Here is a 17,394-nt window from a genome sequence, read left to right as displayed (position 1 = left end):
GAATAAAGGATATTGCGGTATATAAAAAAACATAAGATAATATTCAACGTGTTTAGATTTTTATTAATAACATTAAAAAATGGCCGAATTTCTACATTTATTTTAAACTAATTCTTAATTTTATTTAATTGTATGATTAAGCGTCATGATTTTTATATAATGACACACTTAAAACTTTTCTTTGCCGTTTATTTTGGTTCCACTAATAAATCAACATAAGGACTTACTTATAGTTCAGAAAAAAAAGTAAACGGTACTTTTAAAACTTAAAAAAAAACACTTATTTTATTTACACTCAATATTTTAGAAGCCAGTATTTTATTTAAATTTTTAAAATTTATATTTATATTTTTTATAATACTAACAATGGAGCACGGACATACAAAAGGGCAGTTAAAAAACAGGTCGGCCGTCATACGTTACTTTTTACTCAACTAAATTTCATTGAACCAGTTAAATTTTAAGGTTTTTGCTATACAGTGCACGTTTTAAATCCCTTTGCTGCGGTGTCTTTGAAAATGGAATGACTATCAAAGTAATCACATTATCAAGTACGGATAAAAAGTGTTTAAATTCCAATGATTTAAATAGACTTTTAAACGTTTGCAATTATTTTGACCAACAGTTGCCCGTAGAAGCGTCTTGACGATATTTCAAATCCTAATACAAAGCATGCGACCGAATGCGACCACAGAACTAAAAAACTAAAGACAGAAAATATATTGTTAATGTATATATTGTTAATGTAAGCGTATATGCACATACGTGCATTCTCTATTATCTCACTCTAATAGTCGGATATCTGATACCATTCTGGTAATCCTTTACGTGCTGTCCGAGGCACGGAAGCACTGCCAATATGTATGTAGGTCCGAACCAAACAAAATTTACATTTTTTCACAATATTAAAAAATTAAAAAAAAGCAAAAAATAATTGATTCCTTAATAAAAATTATACTTAAAGCGCTAAAAATGCTTAAAGTTAAGTACTCATTTGTTAAAAAAATTGTACAAATTAATCATTTGTGTTTGATTGCGTTAATGTGATGAGTGTGAAGTGCTTATTTACTTATTTATAACTTCGAGTCTCTAATAGTCATTAAATTCAACGCATATTAGTCAAACGAGACGCCTTTACCACCATGTTGTTTAAAACAAGCAAATAAATCACTTCGATGCTAATGACTTGCTTATTTATTTGTATTGGCAACATTAGCACTAACGAGGATAGCCATTTTATATACGTTCCCGATTCAATTCCAATCGGAATCGGAACCGAACCGATATGATGTTAACATATGCCGTTGTGTCAAAACCAAACTTAATTGTTAACTTTTATGCTAATAGTCGGTAATTAAATTAAAGAATAGGAAAACGGTTAAACAGCAACTTAATCGCGATAAAGTGTCAATTTGTTAGTAGAATTGGTCCGTTTTACACATTAAAAAAAATCGTGCCGCAGCGGAATATGCTTGTGCGGCACAAATATTCGCCTCTTATTTCAAATTATATTTTTATACCTAGTAATAGTAAAAAACATATTTGTATAATGATAACCGGAGTTTTAGTTAATTTTATGCTTAGAGAATCTGACGAAATCAGATATTTGACGGAGAAATACCGCTTCACTCCACGCCACTATTCCATGTGGTCATGAATTATACAGAAAGTAGCATTTTTAAGTAACAATCTAGTGTCTCAAGTACAATATTTTACTATTACTTGTAAATAAGTACTAACAATATTGGGCAAAGGCTTGAAATAAACATATTTTTCTAAGTCTGTGTAAAGTAATATATCACTTATCTTTTAATGTATCTTAGAGCAGAGATGGCCTAGTGGTTAGAACGCGTGAATCTTAACCGATGATCGTGGGTTCAAGCCTGGGCAAGCACCACTGAATATTCATGTGCTTAATTTGTGCTTATAATTCATCTCGTACTTGACGGTGAAGGAAAACATCGTGAGGAAACCTGCATGTGTCTGATTTCATTGAAATTCTGCCACATGTGTATTCCACCAACCCGCATTGAAGCAGCGTGGTGAAATAAGCTCGAAACCTTCTCAAAATGGATAGGAGGCCTTAGTCCAGCAGACATGGGACATTAACAGGCTTTTATTATTATTATTTATTATAAATAAATTTAAAATATATCTGTGGTTATTGTAACTAAGTGACTAGTATTAAAGTCTATGTAAGTATTTTTGAAGAAGTGTTAAGCTCTTCGTTGTAAGTTGATAATATAATTTCAACGGTGATAAAGTGAAATTAAATAAATAACTGGCTAAATAATTCCAATCTATATTACGGGCACAAGGGACATAAAATATAACATACAGACTCTAATGATGGCATCCCATTGATGCTATAAGTAATGGTATAGTTCTAAGTGGCAGCGTCTATTGGTAATGGTGACCTCTTAGATATTTATTGCCTCCAAAAAAAACAAAATCATGGCATGATGATGGCGGGCTAAATTAATATAATAATTGGACTATATTAAAAAAAAGTAAAATTGTTTTTTTATTGTAACTCATTCAAAGTTGTATGTTTTTTGGCCCCATTTTAGCGAGACGTGTTCAGTTTCTTTTGTTTTATTCCGTCGTGATAATATTCTGTATTTCAAAACGTCTCCATCCTATTATTAATGAACTAATTTATAATTGTCACCAGTGATGCGTGAATTGTATAGTTCATTAGTATTACGATTAGTCGTTGGAAATCAAGCAGATAAAGTAAACACGAGGGTTTTGATCTCAGCTGATTTACTCTGGAACATTATTAGAGTCAATTCATTATAAATGTTTGAACCTCACTAATAAGTTTCATTGCCTAATAAACGGGGTGTTGTAGATATTATTTATTTTTTATATTATATTATTTATTAATTTTTATTAAATATATTTTCCAAATACAAAAAAATAAAATAAATAAACTATTAATACGAACAATATTTATAAGTCTCTTTAATCACTTATGTAGGTAGTTTAGATATGCTTATCACTATAGTGTGAAACAATTAATTATCTGTATGCTCATCTGCCTTTCTTAAATAAACTGAAGAAAGTTATTAAAAATTTTGAATTTCGATTTCATATGTTTTATAAATAATTGATGTATTTTTAATGTATATATTTTATGGGTGACGTGACAAATTGGTTAGTTGGCGGTAAGTGGTTACGCCAGAAATTGGCATGCAAATATAAATGGTTAGTTATATATAACAATGTGCTGATAAAAATGTGATCAAAGATATATATATAGGTATAAGATTTTTCTTTTCATATTTCACTGGCTCACTGTTGGCTGTTAAAGTGACGTGTGTAAGAAAAGACGTCGTGTCTGCACAAAACCTTAATTTCTTCAGCTCACAATATAATTTTATAAAAAAGACTAGTTAATCTATTGATAACGTTAATTATAAAACGCCTTATTCAGGTCTACTACTTGAATATCAAGTATAATTACAATCGTTTCAGAGGTTTTGTTGTTATGAGCTAACAAACAGACTGAGAGAATTAAAAGTATAATTTTACGACTATAACATTCCCGAAATTTGTGCCATACGGATCATTTTTCCCAAGAAGACTTAAGAGGATTTATTGTAGAAGTGTGGATCAGATCATATTGTTTCAAATAATTATAGGAAACATCACATTTAACATTTACTGGTGGTAGAGCTTTGTGCAAGCTCGTCTGGGTAGGTACCACCCACTCATCAGATATTCTACCGCAAAACAGCAGTACTTGATATTGTTGTGTTCCGGTTTGAAGGGTGAGTGAGCCAGTGGAATTACAGGCACAAGGGATATAGCATCTAAGCTCCCAAGGTTGGTGGCGCATTGGTGATGTAAGCGATGGTTAATATTTCTTACAATGCCAATACCACTTACCATCAGATGGCCCATATGCTCGTCCGCCTTCCTATTCTATAAAAAAAATAACAGCTAAGGTCTTACAGATGAACACATTTGAACATGTACACGGGTTTTCCGTCATAAACAATACTAATTAGTGCTAGGGTGTCTCAGGCATAGATTTTCCGCCAAGTGGTCATTTACGTGTGTCTATCAGATACTAGCAAAATCCTCGGTTTCGCCAGAGTGAAATTTTGTTTGCCATTTTAATACATAATGCCTATTTAAATTATATATGATAAATTAAATAATTCGATCGAAAGTAACTGTAAATTAAAGTTAAAAAAAATCATAGATACATCCGTTATATTTATATATATATATATAAATTTTTATCTCCATTACTGTTTGATATTTTTTGTTATAATTAGTATAAAACACTCGCTTTAAAATCGTTTCATACAAAAAATATTAAAATAAGAACAGTGTGAGTTTATTTGCCGGTTCTTCTCCAAGTCTAATGTATACCGTAACTGTAACAGCCTATGAATGTCCCACTGCTGGGCTAAAGGCCTCCTCTCCCTTTTTGGAGCTTATTCCATCGCGCTGCTCCAGTGAGAGTTGGTGAAATACACATGTGGTAGAATTTCAGTGGAATTAGACACATGTAGGTTTCCTCACTACATTTTCCTTCACCGTAAAGCACGAGATGAATTATAATCACAAATTAAAATTGAAAATTCAGTGGTGCTGGCCCGGGTTTGAACCCACGATCATCGGTTAGGTATCACGCGTTCTTACCACTGGGCCATCTCGGCTTTTTAATGTCAAGTCTAAAGTATACCTATAGAGTAGTTAAGAGTTTGAAAAGCAATTAGCAAGTGTAGCTTTTTAGCGTCTACTTGTTACGGTGTTTTTTTTAATCTCGTATATATTCCATTTTATTATTAAATAATGTTTTTCAACAATAAAATATAATATACAATAAAATAATCCATGTCAATGTCATTTCGTACGACAAAGAAGAAATTAATAATGTTAGCTTATTTTGCCAGTTCTTCTAAGGTCTTTTATAATCTGAAATACCGTCATTACTTTTTGTAATGTCACTTCTTTTCATTTCTGTGGGCGGTGGTAACCACTCACCATCAGGTGGAACAATTGCCAGCCTGGCTTTTTTTTTATTTTTTTTATATTCGCCGAGAGGGCAAATGACTCTACTCCACCTGATGGTAAGTGGTAGTAGAGTCCAAACGCGACGACGGCCAGTACAGACGGGAAGAATGGCTACCTATTTCAATAAATAAAACACACATTTTAATAAAATTTACATATAAAATTATTATCCAGTAACCGTAAGATGGTAATTACCAAATTATGAATGAAAAAAATAAATCAATCTTTTGAATGAAAAATAGATTGGGCGCGTGGAACGTTTAACATCGTTAAAAAAAGCGAATGCAAAATCCAAAGCGAATAAAAGATGCCGATAGTGCGAAACGACGCGTCTTTTTATTAATAGCTTAAATATATAAACAAGATATAATGTTTATTATTTAATATGTTTTACATTACATAATTACTTTCGAGATTAGACCGATAAGGACAGATAAAAAATGCTAGGTGTTCGAAAAAAAGGCGTATAACTATCACTAATTACTTAAAAAGTCATCCATGAATGTACTATATGTATAAGCTATGTATGAAAAAAAACAAATGTAATAAACTCACCCATAGATGCAGTTATTTGAATATCGAATCTCAAAGTTACATTAAAAGGTTTTAGATGTGCATTCAGTGACTTTATTACCGCTACCGGGGAGAGCTCGTAAACTTCGAATGAAACCTTTTTGGATTTGAAACTTTTTAAATTAACATTGACATAGCATTGGTTTTTTTCATTAAATTTTGTTTACGGACTTTAGTTGCTCACAATTATATATTACGTTTTGAAATACATCGGAAATATATCGGAAAAATCCCTAAAAACATCAAGCGAAATTTACTGATGGTTCCGTTAAATTTGTTTACAAAAATATTTGCTATGTAAAGATAAAATAATTAATTTTAATGAATTATTACATTATTATATGTTTATTAACAGCCGAGATAGCCCAATAATAAGAATGCGTGCATCTTAACCGATGATCGTGGGTTCAAACCCCCGGGCAAGCACCACTGAATTTTCATGTGCTTAATTTGTGATTATAATTCATCTCGTGCTTTACGGTGAAGGAAAACATCGTGAGGAAACCTTCATGTGTCTAATTTCACTGAAATTCTGCCACATGTGTATTTCACCAATCCGCATTGGAGCAGCGTGGTGGAATAAGCTCCAAACCTTCTCCTCAAAAAAAGGGGAGGAGGCCTTAGCCTATCAGTGGGACATTTACAGGCTGTTACGATACGATGTCTTTATCAGTTTTGTCAGTTGTAGATTTTGTACAAGTTGGGTAGGTACCACTACTTCTTCCTCAGCACATATTCTACCACCAAACAATATTACAGTATGGTTGTGTTCCGGTTTGAAGTGTGATTGATCCAGTGTAACAATAGGTATGAGGGACAAGGACATCTTAGTTTCCTAGATTGGTCGCGTAAGGGATGCTTAATATTTCTTACAGTGCTGATGCTATGTGCGGTGGTGTCCTACGATCTACGATTTAAACAAATAATTAGAACAAAAAGTTGAAAATGATTATAACTGTAAATTAAAATTTTGAATCTATTTACTTTTTTTGTAAATCACGATTTAAGTATTAAATATATTATGCTGTGTGTTTATGTATGTGTGTGTGTGTATGTGTTTTTGTGTGTACACACACTTAAACAAAACAACAAATTGGCCAGTTGTTGAATTGTTTTTTTCTCGATGTATCTTTAGTTTCCTGTTTTAGTGTTATGCCTATTTGCTTTCCGATAAAATGCATCATAAAATGTGTGCCTTACAGATCACTGCGCTGGCAAAAAAAGGTGATCCTTAGCAAAATGAAGCGATAGAATTTTAACCGACCATTGATACGGTTCTTATATACTTCATTCGCTTTCATGGAATCTTAGAATTTATACTCGGTAAAAAAATAAGTTCAGTATTTTTCAACTAGTTTTTAAAACCTTTGTTATAATTTAGGCCTAAACCTTAATATTGTAGATATTAAAAATAACGGTCATATATTTAAATATAGAAAATATATTTATTTTATAGTAGATTTTAGTTATTTATGGTCATTGTGCTTTTTAAAGTCAATAGCATCTATTAGCAGAGTAATGTATGGGATATCTATACAAACGTGACATTTGTATCCAAGAGACCAATTAGTAAAAGTCAGGTCTAGGATATATATATTTTAAATATTTTTTATATATTTAGCCATTATTGTTTTTAAGGGCATTCTAAGGTTTTGTTTTCATCTAAATTATTTAAACGGTATCTATTGAAATAGCTTTTGACACATAATAAGTCTAAACAAAAACGTATTATGTCATTATCTGTATTTCTAACAATAATACATTTATTAAACAAATAATAGAATACAAAACGTCAATAATAAAAAGATAAACAATAATTGTAATGCAGTCCTTATTATCACTATTAAGCTATTAGATTAAAAATATTTCATTTTCAAATTTGTAGATAATTTCAATAAATTGTTGTCATTAAATTTAGAATGATTGCAACATAATATGAATAAAAACTATATATATCGACCTCTTTTTTAAAACTTATCCCTTATAGAATTCGAAATTTAAAAATATACACACAACCATACGTTCCAAAATTTCGTGACGTAAAATAATACACGCGCATCACTTTGAACGTACACTCACACGTGAAGATACACACACAGAAATTCGCGTATAAATACACATTATTAGTGTACGATGCACGCGTTTGGATGAAAATGCAACCACGCACGGACAGCGCATTTATAACTGTGCAATTTGTTTATTAATATTTTCTATATACATATTAATATTTCGATACACTGTATTTAAAATGGCCTTTCAAATTTTATAGATTAATGATTACATGCCTTATTGTTTTTCTTAATTCCAAGTTGATGCATAAATTATTTGATCTGTATTAAAAATAATATTTTGCATTTTATTAGAATGTATGCTTGTATAAAATGTCACATATTGCTTAAAAATAACACTTAATATATTTTTTAATTGGCAAGAATATTAATAAAATACAAAGACATATTTTTAAATGCCTTTGATTTTTTTTAAAAATTGCGTTTAAAACAATAAAGTAATATATATAATTTACTAACAAATATTTATAGCAAAATGCATAACATTTATCTTCTGAACATTATTATTTTTTTTATAAATAAGTATCGTTGAGATATGCATGTAAGATATTATGAATCTTAAAATTTTAGGAAGCAATTGCACCCGGCCTGGTGCAAAACGTTCGTGACCTCGTTTTTGTAAGCATCATTACAGCAAAATTCATTCATTGATATCGAATAAAGGTCAAGACGAATAGCTTATGTTATGAATATGATAAACAGCTTATCGCATATAAACGATTTGTCTGGACATATATAATAGATATGTATGTATGAATATACATATATTTTATATATATAATATAATATTTATTGGAAAATTGTAGTCTAGAACCGTCTGACACAAAAGTAATGTCACATCCATATTTCCTAGATCCATAGAGTGCATACTTGCATCCTGCACACCAATAAATGCATCGTGCGACGGTGGGAAGCGGGGCGGGGCAGTGCAGTCGGCGGCGGGGCAGTCAGTCGCATCGTGACCGCGCGTCGCGCTGCGTGTGCGTTGAGTCGATGCGCACCGCAAACACGGACGACAACGAGATCGACACCATGGTGTCCGTGGGTGCGTGGAGGCGCCGCACGCCCGACGAATGCGAAGAGCGCTCCGAGCCTGGCGCTTCCAGCTCCGCGGTGCCCCGGGCACCACCGAACTGTGCGCGCTGTCGTAACCACCGTCTTAAAATCGAGCTGAAGGGTCACAAACGTTACTGCAAATACCGCTACTGCACCTGTGAGAAATGTCGCCTCACGGCGGACAGGCAACGGGTTATGGCATTGCAAACGGCCCTGAGACGTGCCCAGGCGCAGGACGAAGCCAGAGCGCGCGCTTTGGAGTCCGGTGTCCAGCCTCCGGGACTCGAACTAGACCGGCCCGAACCGCCTTCAGTCAAGACCCCGAGGAGCCCGGTACCGCCGCCTGCGCCTCGCTCCCTTGGCTCCGCGAGCTGCGATTCCGTGCCTGGATCACCGGGAGTATCGCCGTATGCGCCGCCGCCACCTTCGGTTCCTCCGCAGCCGACTATGCCGCCTCTGTTGCCGCCACAACAGCCCGGTTAGTGCATTATTTAATTCAGAAACGATAAGATAATGATAACGATAAGCGTATTATGTGTTAATTTTAATTCAAAAGAACACGTGTCGACGATAGCCGTACAATGTCGCGCTGTTGATATGACCGTGATCCCACGTATGCGTAATTTGCGTCAAAGTTTATCAATAAAATTTTGATACGGATGCAATATAAAATCTGTTGAGGTAGGTAGCGCGTCCCTGATAACACTTATGATGAAAAGTTATCATTTCATAGTAATATTCACCATTAAAAATGTGATGAAAACGTTCAAGTTTGCACTCATCGTAATCAATTTAAATATAAATAGCGAACGTCTATAATTTGTATGGGAAACGTGAGGCTGCATACGCGTTATTAAGATGAAACTTGAATTGCCAATTCAGTAGCGGAAGGTATAGCTTCAATCTAATCGTTTGATAAATGGAAGACAAGATAACTTAATTGATTTCAAATAATAATTATGTTAAAAATGGTAATTATGAAATATTAAAAAAAACAAATCCGTGAAATATTAAAATGTATCTAATTGTGTTCCCATAAATATCGAGGGAACAAAATTGATAATTATTTAATTAATTTTAATATTATTAAAGTATACAATAAAAAGTTTTATAATTTTTGCTTATAATAAACATGATGTTTGTTTTTATGTCAATTTTAATGTGTCTCCTTTAATAAATAATAAAATTAATTCTTAATACCTAATAATTAAAAAAAAATATAACAAAAAAAGTTAAGAGAGTTAATCAGAAATAAAAATTGCTAAAAGTTTTTTTTTTATAAAAGACAACTGGAAAAGCGGACGCGCATATTTAATTCAGCCGCTTAGCAACAATACTGTGCATTACAAAGAGAGAGTACAATCACTTTATATACCTACTCAAGTCTCAAATACACATTCTCAGATAGGTTTATTCAAATCGGTTACATTTATTTTATTTTATTATACTTAAAGATACGAAGTAAATTATAAACTAATTATTATTACAGAAAAACTTCATTATCTCGTTGGTACAGTGCAAGCTTTGAGCATTGTAATATATATATAATATTATTTTACAATTTGTAATAAATTAACCTTGTTTATCTATTTTTTAATTTTAAATATCAAAAAATATTTTTAGAAACATAAATTGTAACATATTTTCCAATAAATAAATTAAAAAGTTATTATATAACAAACACGTCATTATTACTATATTAGATATTGTAAAATTAATTATATTCATTGCACTATTCTTAATTTAATTTTTTTTAATCAACAAAATTTTACGTAGGCTCTATTTTTATCGGCCTAATGTGAAAAAATACGTTTTTTCCTTTCGTTGTTAAAATATATTAAGTATAAATTATAATTTATATGTATTAGGTATTTATTGGAGAGTAATTAAACTTTTTTTAATAATTATTTTACGTTGACGTTATTTTGTCGACAAAATTAACATACTCTGTGATTTTCAATGTATTTATTTATATGGCAATAAATGCAAACTATTGTACTTGTATTATCAATATTGTAAAAAAAGTTAAGTTGTTGTTTTGACAAAAAAACGCGGTTCTAGCAGACTTACCCTACCTTTAAATATGTATAAGATGGATGATTGATGTGTTACGCGTGACGAAATCAGATTTAAAGACCTTCGTTTTCCACAGTGTGACATTTTCTCAAATAAAAATAAATACATTGGTTTTGTAAACGCAATAGAATCAATTTCAATAAACAAAATATATAATTTAAATGAAATGAATTTGAAATGGATAACAGGTGACGCAATTCTAAATTCAAATATTAGTATCAGTATGAATATAGAGTATGAAAAAGGAATATCTGTGTAAAAAAGAAAAAAAAAATTAATGACACTACGACACTACAATTTTTGCTTTTTGTTTTAATGAATTAAATAAATAATGATCTTCGATTTATTCGATAGATTAAAACATAATTTACCGACTACATTTTGTCTCAATTGTTTTATTACGATAAAAAGTTTATTATGTGAAATGAGCCGTAACGTTCATACCAGTATAAACAATCGGATTGTTTAATATTTTTTATCACTATATTTATTAGCTAGCAAAGATATCGATCCATTTATTCATAAAGCATCTTTGTACTAAATATATAAATAATATATGGCTTTATATTTTTTCTTTAATTGCAAACATACTATCTAATATTTAAAAAAAAAACTTCCAAAACGTTTAATTTTTTTTGTATTATTTAACAATTTTATTTATATTAGATTCCCATACAACAGAACTTGAAACTGAATTTAAGGTTGAAAGAATTATACATTTATTAAATAATGATATGATGACTTATTTAAAAAATTAACATACTGTACTGCTTCTATCTCCTATATCCACATTGGAGAGTATTATGTAACATATTCTCATTAAGATATACATAATGATAATATTTATACAGATTTCAATATTTAATTTCGTTATCTAAGGTCAAAATGTAAGTTATTTTTTATGTAAACTAATATACAATGTAAAAAAAATGTTTTAAATCAGAAATCATCAGTTACTAGGCTATTCCTTATATATTTTATAAAATATAGAATTATATGATAATTTTAAATAACATCATCTTGATAGCTTTCTAATATTATTAATACACTGGCCGCCAAAAAAATCGACCCACCCGTATTTTTTTACTTACAAAGTTGTTATCTTAACTATGCGACGACCTAGGTGGATTGTTTTACTTATGGGACATACATTTAACATTTTATTACCCACTTGATATTGATTTGGAGGAGTTGTAAGTGTTATTGAGGATATTTGGAATATTTTTAAAGTATTGATAAGAAAACGTTACTTCGTGCACAAAGTGCATGGTTAGTTTATTTCCACTTCTTAATGCGGAGTCATCTCGGTTCGATGTTTATTATTGATTAAGTGTATGAAACTTTGTTGAAACAATAATTTTAATAAGTTTAAACATAAAAAATGGATACTACTGAAGCAGAAGCTGCTCAAGTCGTAGCTCTTATTCATGAGGGGTTAAGTCAGCGTAATGTGGCTAGAACACTAAAATTAAGTCGTTCAGCGGTACGAAGAGTGTACAAACGCTACTTGGAGACTGGGGAGTATCGCCGGAGACCAGGATCTGGCAGGGGGCGTGTCACGAACCCGACCGATGACCGTTTTATTGGTTTGACGTCTTTAAGAAACCGACATCTTTCGGCTGTTGACGTTCAAGGTAGACTCCGAGAAAGTCGTGGAGTGTCTGTGAGTGAAAATACTGTAAGAAGAAGACTTCGAGAGCAAAACTTAACCCCTCACAAGCCAGCAACAGGACCAAAACTCACAGCATCCCATCGACAAGCAAGACTACAATTTGCTAGGCAGCACGTCGATTGGACACTAGACCAATGGGAGACAGTATTGTTCAGTGATGAAAGCCGAATGTCTCTAGTAGGCTCTGATGGACGACGTAACGTCATGCGAAGGCCAGGAGAACGCTACTCTCAGTGTTGCATTCGAGAAACAGTCCGATTTGGTGGAGGCTCTACAATGTTTTGGGGAGGCATTTCTTTGACGGGACGCACAGAGCTGGTTTTTTTCCGTAATCGTGCTGTTAATGCTGAAACTTACATAACGGACATTCTGGAGCCTCATGTGATGCCTTACGCTGGATATATTGGGGATAATTTCCAACTTATGCACGACAACGCACGACCTCACGTCGCTAGAATTGTTAAAGACTATCTCAGGGAAGTCGAAATTCTAGTTACGCAGTGGCCAGCCAATAGTCCGGACTTAAACCCGATGGAGCACCTCTGGGACCAGCTAAAACGTACGGTTCGAGCACGAAATCCAATTCCAGAAACCTTGAATCAACTGGAAGCTGCCCTAACTGAAGAATGGCAACGGACCCCACAGGAAGACATTAAAAAGCTAATCAGGTCACTTAATAGGCGTATGCAGGCAGTGATTAGGTCAAGAGGAGGAAACACTCCCTATTAAAGTAAGATTTAGGTACCCAAATTTAAAAACAAACGGCATAATCGTTTTGTACACAAAAAAATAAAATTGCGTAAAATTTTGTGTTTTCGTGTTTTGTCACATATTTACATAAAAACCTATTTTTTGCGCACTATTTCTGTTTTTGTACAATCCTACAATTGCATTTTTTCATTATCAATCTTAAAAATATAAATATGTGGTAGTTTAAAACCATACGATAGCTTTTTTACAAAAAATGTAGGTGGGTCGATTTTTTTGGAGGCCAGTGTAATATAAAGGGTAAAACTTAGGGAAAGGCTGTTATATGTATAATTTTTATACATATAACAAACATAAAAAATACAAAAATAATATATATATTTTAAACATGAAATTCAAATTAAAAATTAAATTTCAATACTAATAACCTTATTTGTAGGGGGTTATTATGATAATTGAAAAATAATTCGATATGCAAAATTTTAATATTTTGCAAAAACATTAAAATATTAGCCTTAAAATAAAGTCAAAAAGAAACAAAATATGTATCAATATTTTGTATGGTTAAATTCAAAATAAAATTTATATTAATCAGAGGCGTTCGACAGTGTGACGCAGTACGTGCTGAAAGAACTTGGCACAATGACACGAATCATTTTAAATCGGTTGGTAACACGATTAAGTCATTCATTGCTATAATAATAATGAGTTAAAGTACTTCTACGAGATTTGAACTTTATTTCACAAACTAATTTAATGGTCTAAAAAGGTTATTGCATTGTCATTGCTATAATACTGCAGTTTAAATTATAATTACATTATTATTATTTTTAACAAAAAAAAAAACTAAAAAAAAGTTTCTATATTTAGATTTGAGAGGTAATGCAATAATTTAAATCCCGATTGTTAAGAGAACAGTCACAACGTTGGAGGAATTGTCTCTGTAACGTCTTAAGATATATTTTTATAAGCAATGTAGCTAAAGTATTACTATGTTTCTCATTTTCACTAAGTGCTTGGAATTGTTACAACAATAGCCTCGAAAGTAGTCAGCTTGCGACATCACTCACGATTCACTTTAATACATACACATTATTTGATTATGTAGTAATATAATATACCGTAACAGCCTGTGAATGTCCCACTGCTGGGTTAACGGCCTCCTCTCCTCTTTTTGAGGAGAAGGTTTGAAGCTTATTCCACCACGCTGCTCTAATGCGGGTTGGTAGAATTCACATGTGGCAGAACTTCAGTGAAATTAGACACATGCAGGTTTCCTCACGATGTTTTCCGTAAAGCACGAGATGAATTATAATCACAAATTAAGCACATGAAAATTCAGTGGTGCTTGCCCGGGTTTGAACCCACGATCATCGGTTAAGATTCACGCGTTCTTACCACAGGGCCATCTCGGCTTCCATAAATAAAATTACCAGTGTATTGTAACGAATTACAACTTATTGTAGCAAATCTGATTCAAATTGCGCTATAACACAGTTCTTTTTTTATTTCCAAAAGAAATTAAAAATATATATGTTAATACTTCATTATACGTTCGGAAATATAGCACACACAAAAAATATATTAAAGAGAACTTAGTATAAAAGGCACGATAACCCACCCTTGTTGAGATTTCTTTCAGCACGCCTGAAATAAGAGGTAGATATGTCGTACAATCATACGAAATCTAAATTATAATATGAACAGTCAAAGTCTCGAACCTAAAAATTTCTAATAATATATTATTTGTGAATATTTTATATAAAACGTATAAATTTAGAACTAAATTTAAAAAAAAAATAAGTTAATTTAACGGTATACGTTTCTACCATGATTTTATTGCATCTCGGTTGAAAAAAATAAAAACATTAATAATGAAAACAAATCTCTATCCATATATGTATATGTATAAAAAGAAAAAATAAGGGTCTACACAAAATGTTTATATCGTTAATACATATGAGTTATATGTATTGTTTTACGCGACTCACGCCAGCAAAAACTCTAGTGGGCAATTTTTCATCATTCTCGACAATCATCACCATATTTCAGCCAACTTACACAATATCTCGATGAATAATATACCTTAGACTTCCTCATAAATCATTTCGTCCACTGGTAGAAACCGTTTGTTAATCTGGTCGGTAGTTTTGTAATTTTATCGTGACAAACAGACAGACGCGGGAATTGTTTTGTAATATGTAGTGCTATGTTTAGCAAGTTATACTTTTATCTTCCTATAAAGAACGTTATCCGGTAACGTAGTATTCTTCTTGGTAATGGAATATCCTTTTTGGTAATTTTAATTATTTTTAATTTTATCTAAAGGGGGAATCATGCCATTACTTTTTCGTTCGTCTTGCACTTCTCGTCTTTTTCACTCAAGCGACACGTCAAAATAAACGGTGAAACAAAACTGACAAATAAATTAATTAGTGAACCGATCTGACAATGGATATTGGCATTCGGCATAGAAATGAATATTCACTCGACTTCAGAGTGAATGTGTCTGATCAACTTTATAAAAACCGGTAAGCTACCAAATGTAAACTGTCTTTTTACAATATATTATGTTTCTTAATTTAAAAAATAACAAAGGAACAAACATACTTTCACATTTATAATAAATAATTATCGAAGTGACGATTTTCGGGCGTTTTTTGGTTTCTTTATAATGTTGTCTTGCTCTCTCCTTAAGTAAGACCGTATTAACGCCATTCCAAGGGGTGGATCGCTGTGGATCGGTCAGGGGTGGGAAGTGAGGGGTGCGCAATAAAAGGTTAAGCCTATAGGGGCGGCCACAAGTTATATAAACATAATGGGGTCGAAAAATTCTTACCGAAATACCCAATTGTGTTGCACTTTTATAAAGATAGAGAAAATAAATATATATTATCTTTCAATATATATAATATAGTTTGAAAAAATGTTTATTTTAAAGAATATGATGATTTTCAAATTTGATTGCAACGTTTACAAATGTAACGTTTTTTAAATAAGCTACACATCGGGCGTGTTTATTTATGTATTTAATACAATGTAATTTCGTTCCAGATATAAAACATATGTTATAAAAAAATGTAAAAGAGGGCGTAGAACATACAAAATCAGAATTACTGTGCCGAATTAATTAAAAAAAATATTAATAAAAATAAATATGCTGTATATTATAAGCATTAGATATATCATCAACTATGTACCAAGTGTAAGTATGCTGTTCGAATTTTAAACTCAGACTTTTTTTTAAAGAATAGAAGTAAAGCCCGTTAATTTAAGGAATGACATGTATTTAGCCCATCTAATTAAGCGTAAAGCTTCTGTTAGGAGACCATAATAACCCAAGGACCCAAGGGGTCAGGATTAAAACTGCGATTTTTACATCACTAGACGGAAAAAGTATCCTGTGTCCTTCCTTGGAGTTCAAGCTAACTTAAAGCGTTAGCTGGCGTCGTTAAAGCGTTGTTATGCTTAAGTATATTGCAAACTACTATACTTATATCCTATACGAAACGTTCGACTTCGTAAACTTACGATCGACGTTTCAACGTTAGACATTCGATAAAGTGAATATGAATTTTGACATTTGGTATTAAAACTCGACACGACATATACGCTATAATGGTTTGAAATATCTAGTGGCTCGTCACAAAGCGTTTGAACACCGCCTGCGACGTAATTATCCTGATATTAGCGTTTTAAAGAGACCATAACGGTACATTTTATTGTTAGCATCGTGATATCTGCGTCAATAAAAGGTCTGATCATGTAAGGCTCTATTATCTAAAAAGATCAGAGAATCAAAAAAAATCATTTGAAATTGGATCATTTTGATATCCTATACCCATTCTTGTTTATAACTACGTAAACATACTTACATTATAAGTCAAGTAATAATATTAATGTCCCACTGCTAGACTAAGGTCATCTCTTCGGGGTAAGTTTTGGAGCTTACTCAGCTTTTAGCTTTTTAGACACGTAGATGTCCTTTAGTCCTGGGAGATGAACTCATTTGTGCTGACACGTATTTGAACCGGCAACCTTTTGTTAATTATCCACGCGCTCTGTCCACTTCCATCTCAGCTCTTACAAGCACATGTTGGACAGATCAATAGTTCGTCTATTGACCTTTTTTTTGGTCGACAAGCGAAGTTATTATGATAAAGCCATATAAGTAACATATTGTATAATAGCTTTGTTTTGTTATAT

General features: G+C 32.1%; 1 protein-coding gene across 4 annotated transcripts in view; it reads left to right on the top strand.

Annotated features, from left to right (window-relative positions):
* The first annotated feature begins 8,638 nt into the window (after positions 1-8,638).
* LOC126776013 (protein doublesex) overlaps positions 8,639-17,394 on the top strand; it is a 179,552-nt gene continuing 170,796 nt past the window's right edge. For all 4 annotated transcript variants that reach the window (XR_007669925.1, XR_007669924.1, XR_007669926.1 and 1 more), the window contains exon 1: positions 8,639-9,210. Coding sequence is in view for 1 of the 4 variants with exons in the window: in XM_050498264.1 (XP_050354221.1) it covers positions 8,670-9,210 (541 nt within the window). In the remaining 3 variants the exon portion in view is untranslated. The remainder of the gene's footprint in view (positions 9,211-17,394) is intronic.

The sequence above is a fragment of the Nymphalis io genome, chromosome 19 (assembly GCF_905147045.1).
Source record: "Nymphalis io chromosome 19, ilAglIoxx1.1, whole genome shotgun sequence".
Taxonomy (NCBI): domain Eukaryota; kingdom Metazoa; phylum Arthropoda; class Insecta; order Lepidoptera; family Nymphalidae; genus Nymphalis; species Nymphalis io.
Note: the sequence above shows the minus strand (reverse complement) of the source record. Positions and strands in the feature narration are given on the sequence as shown.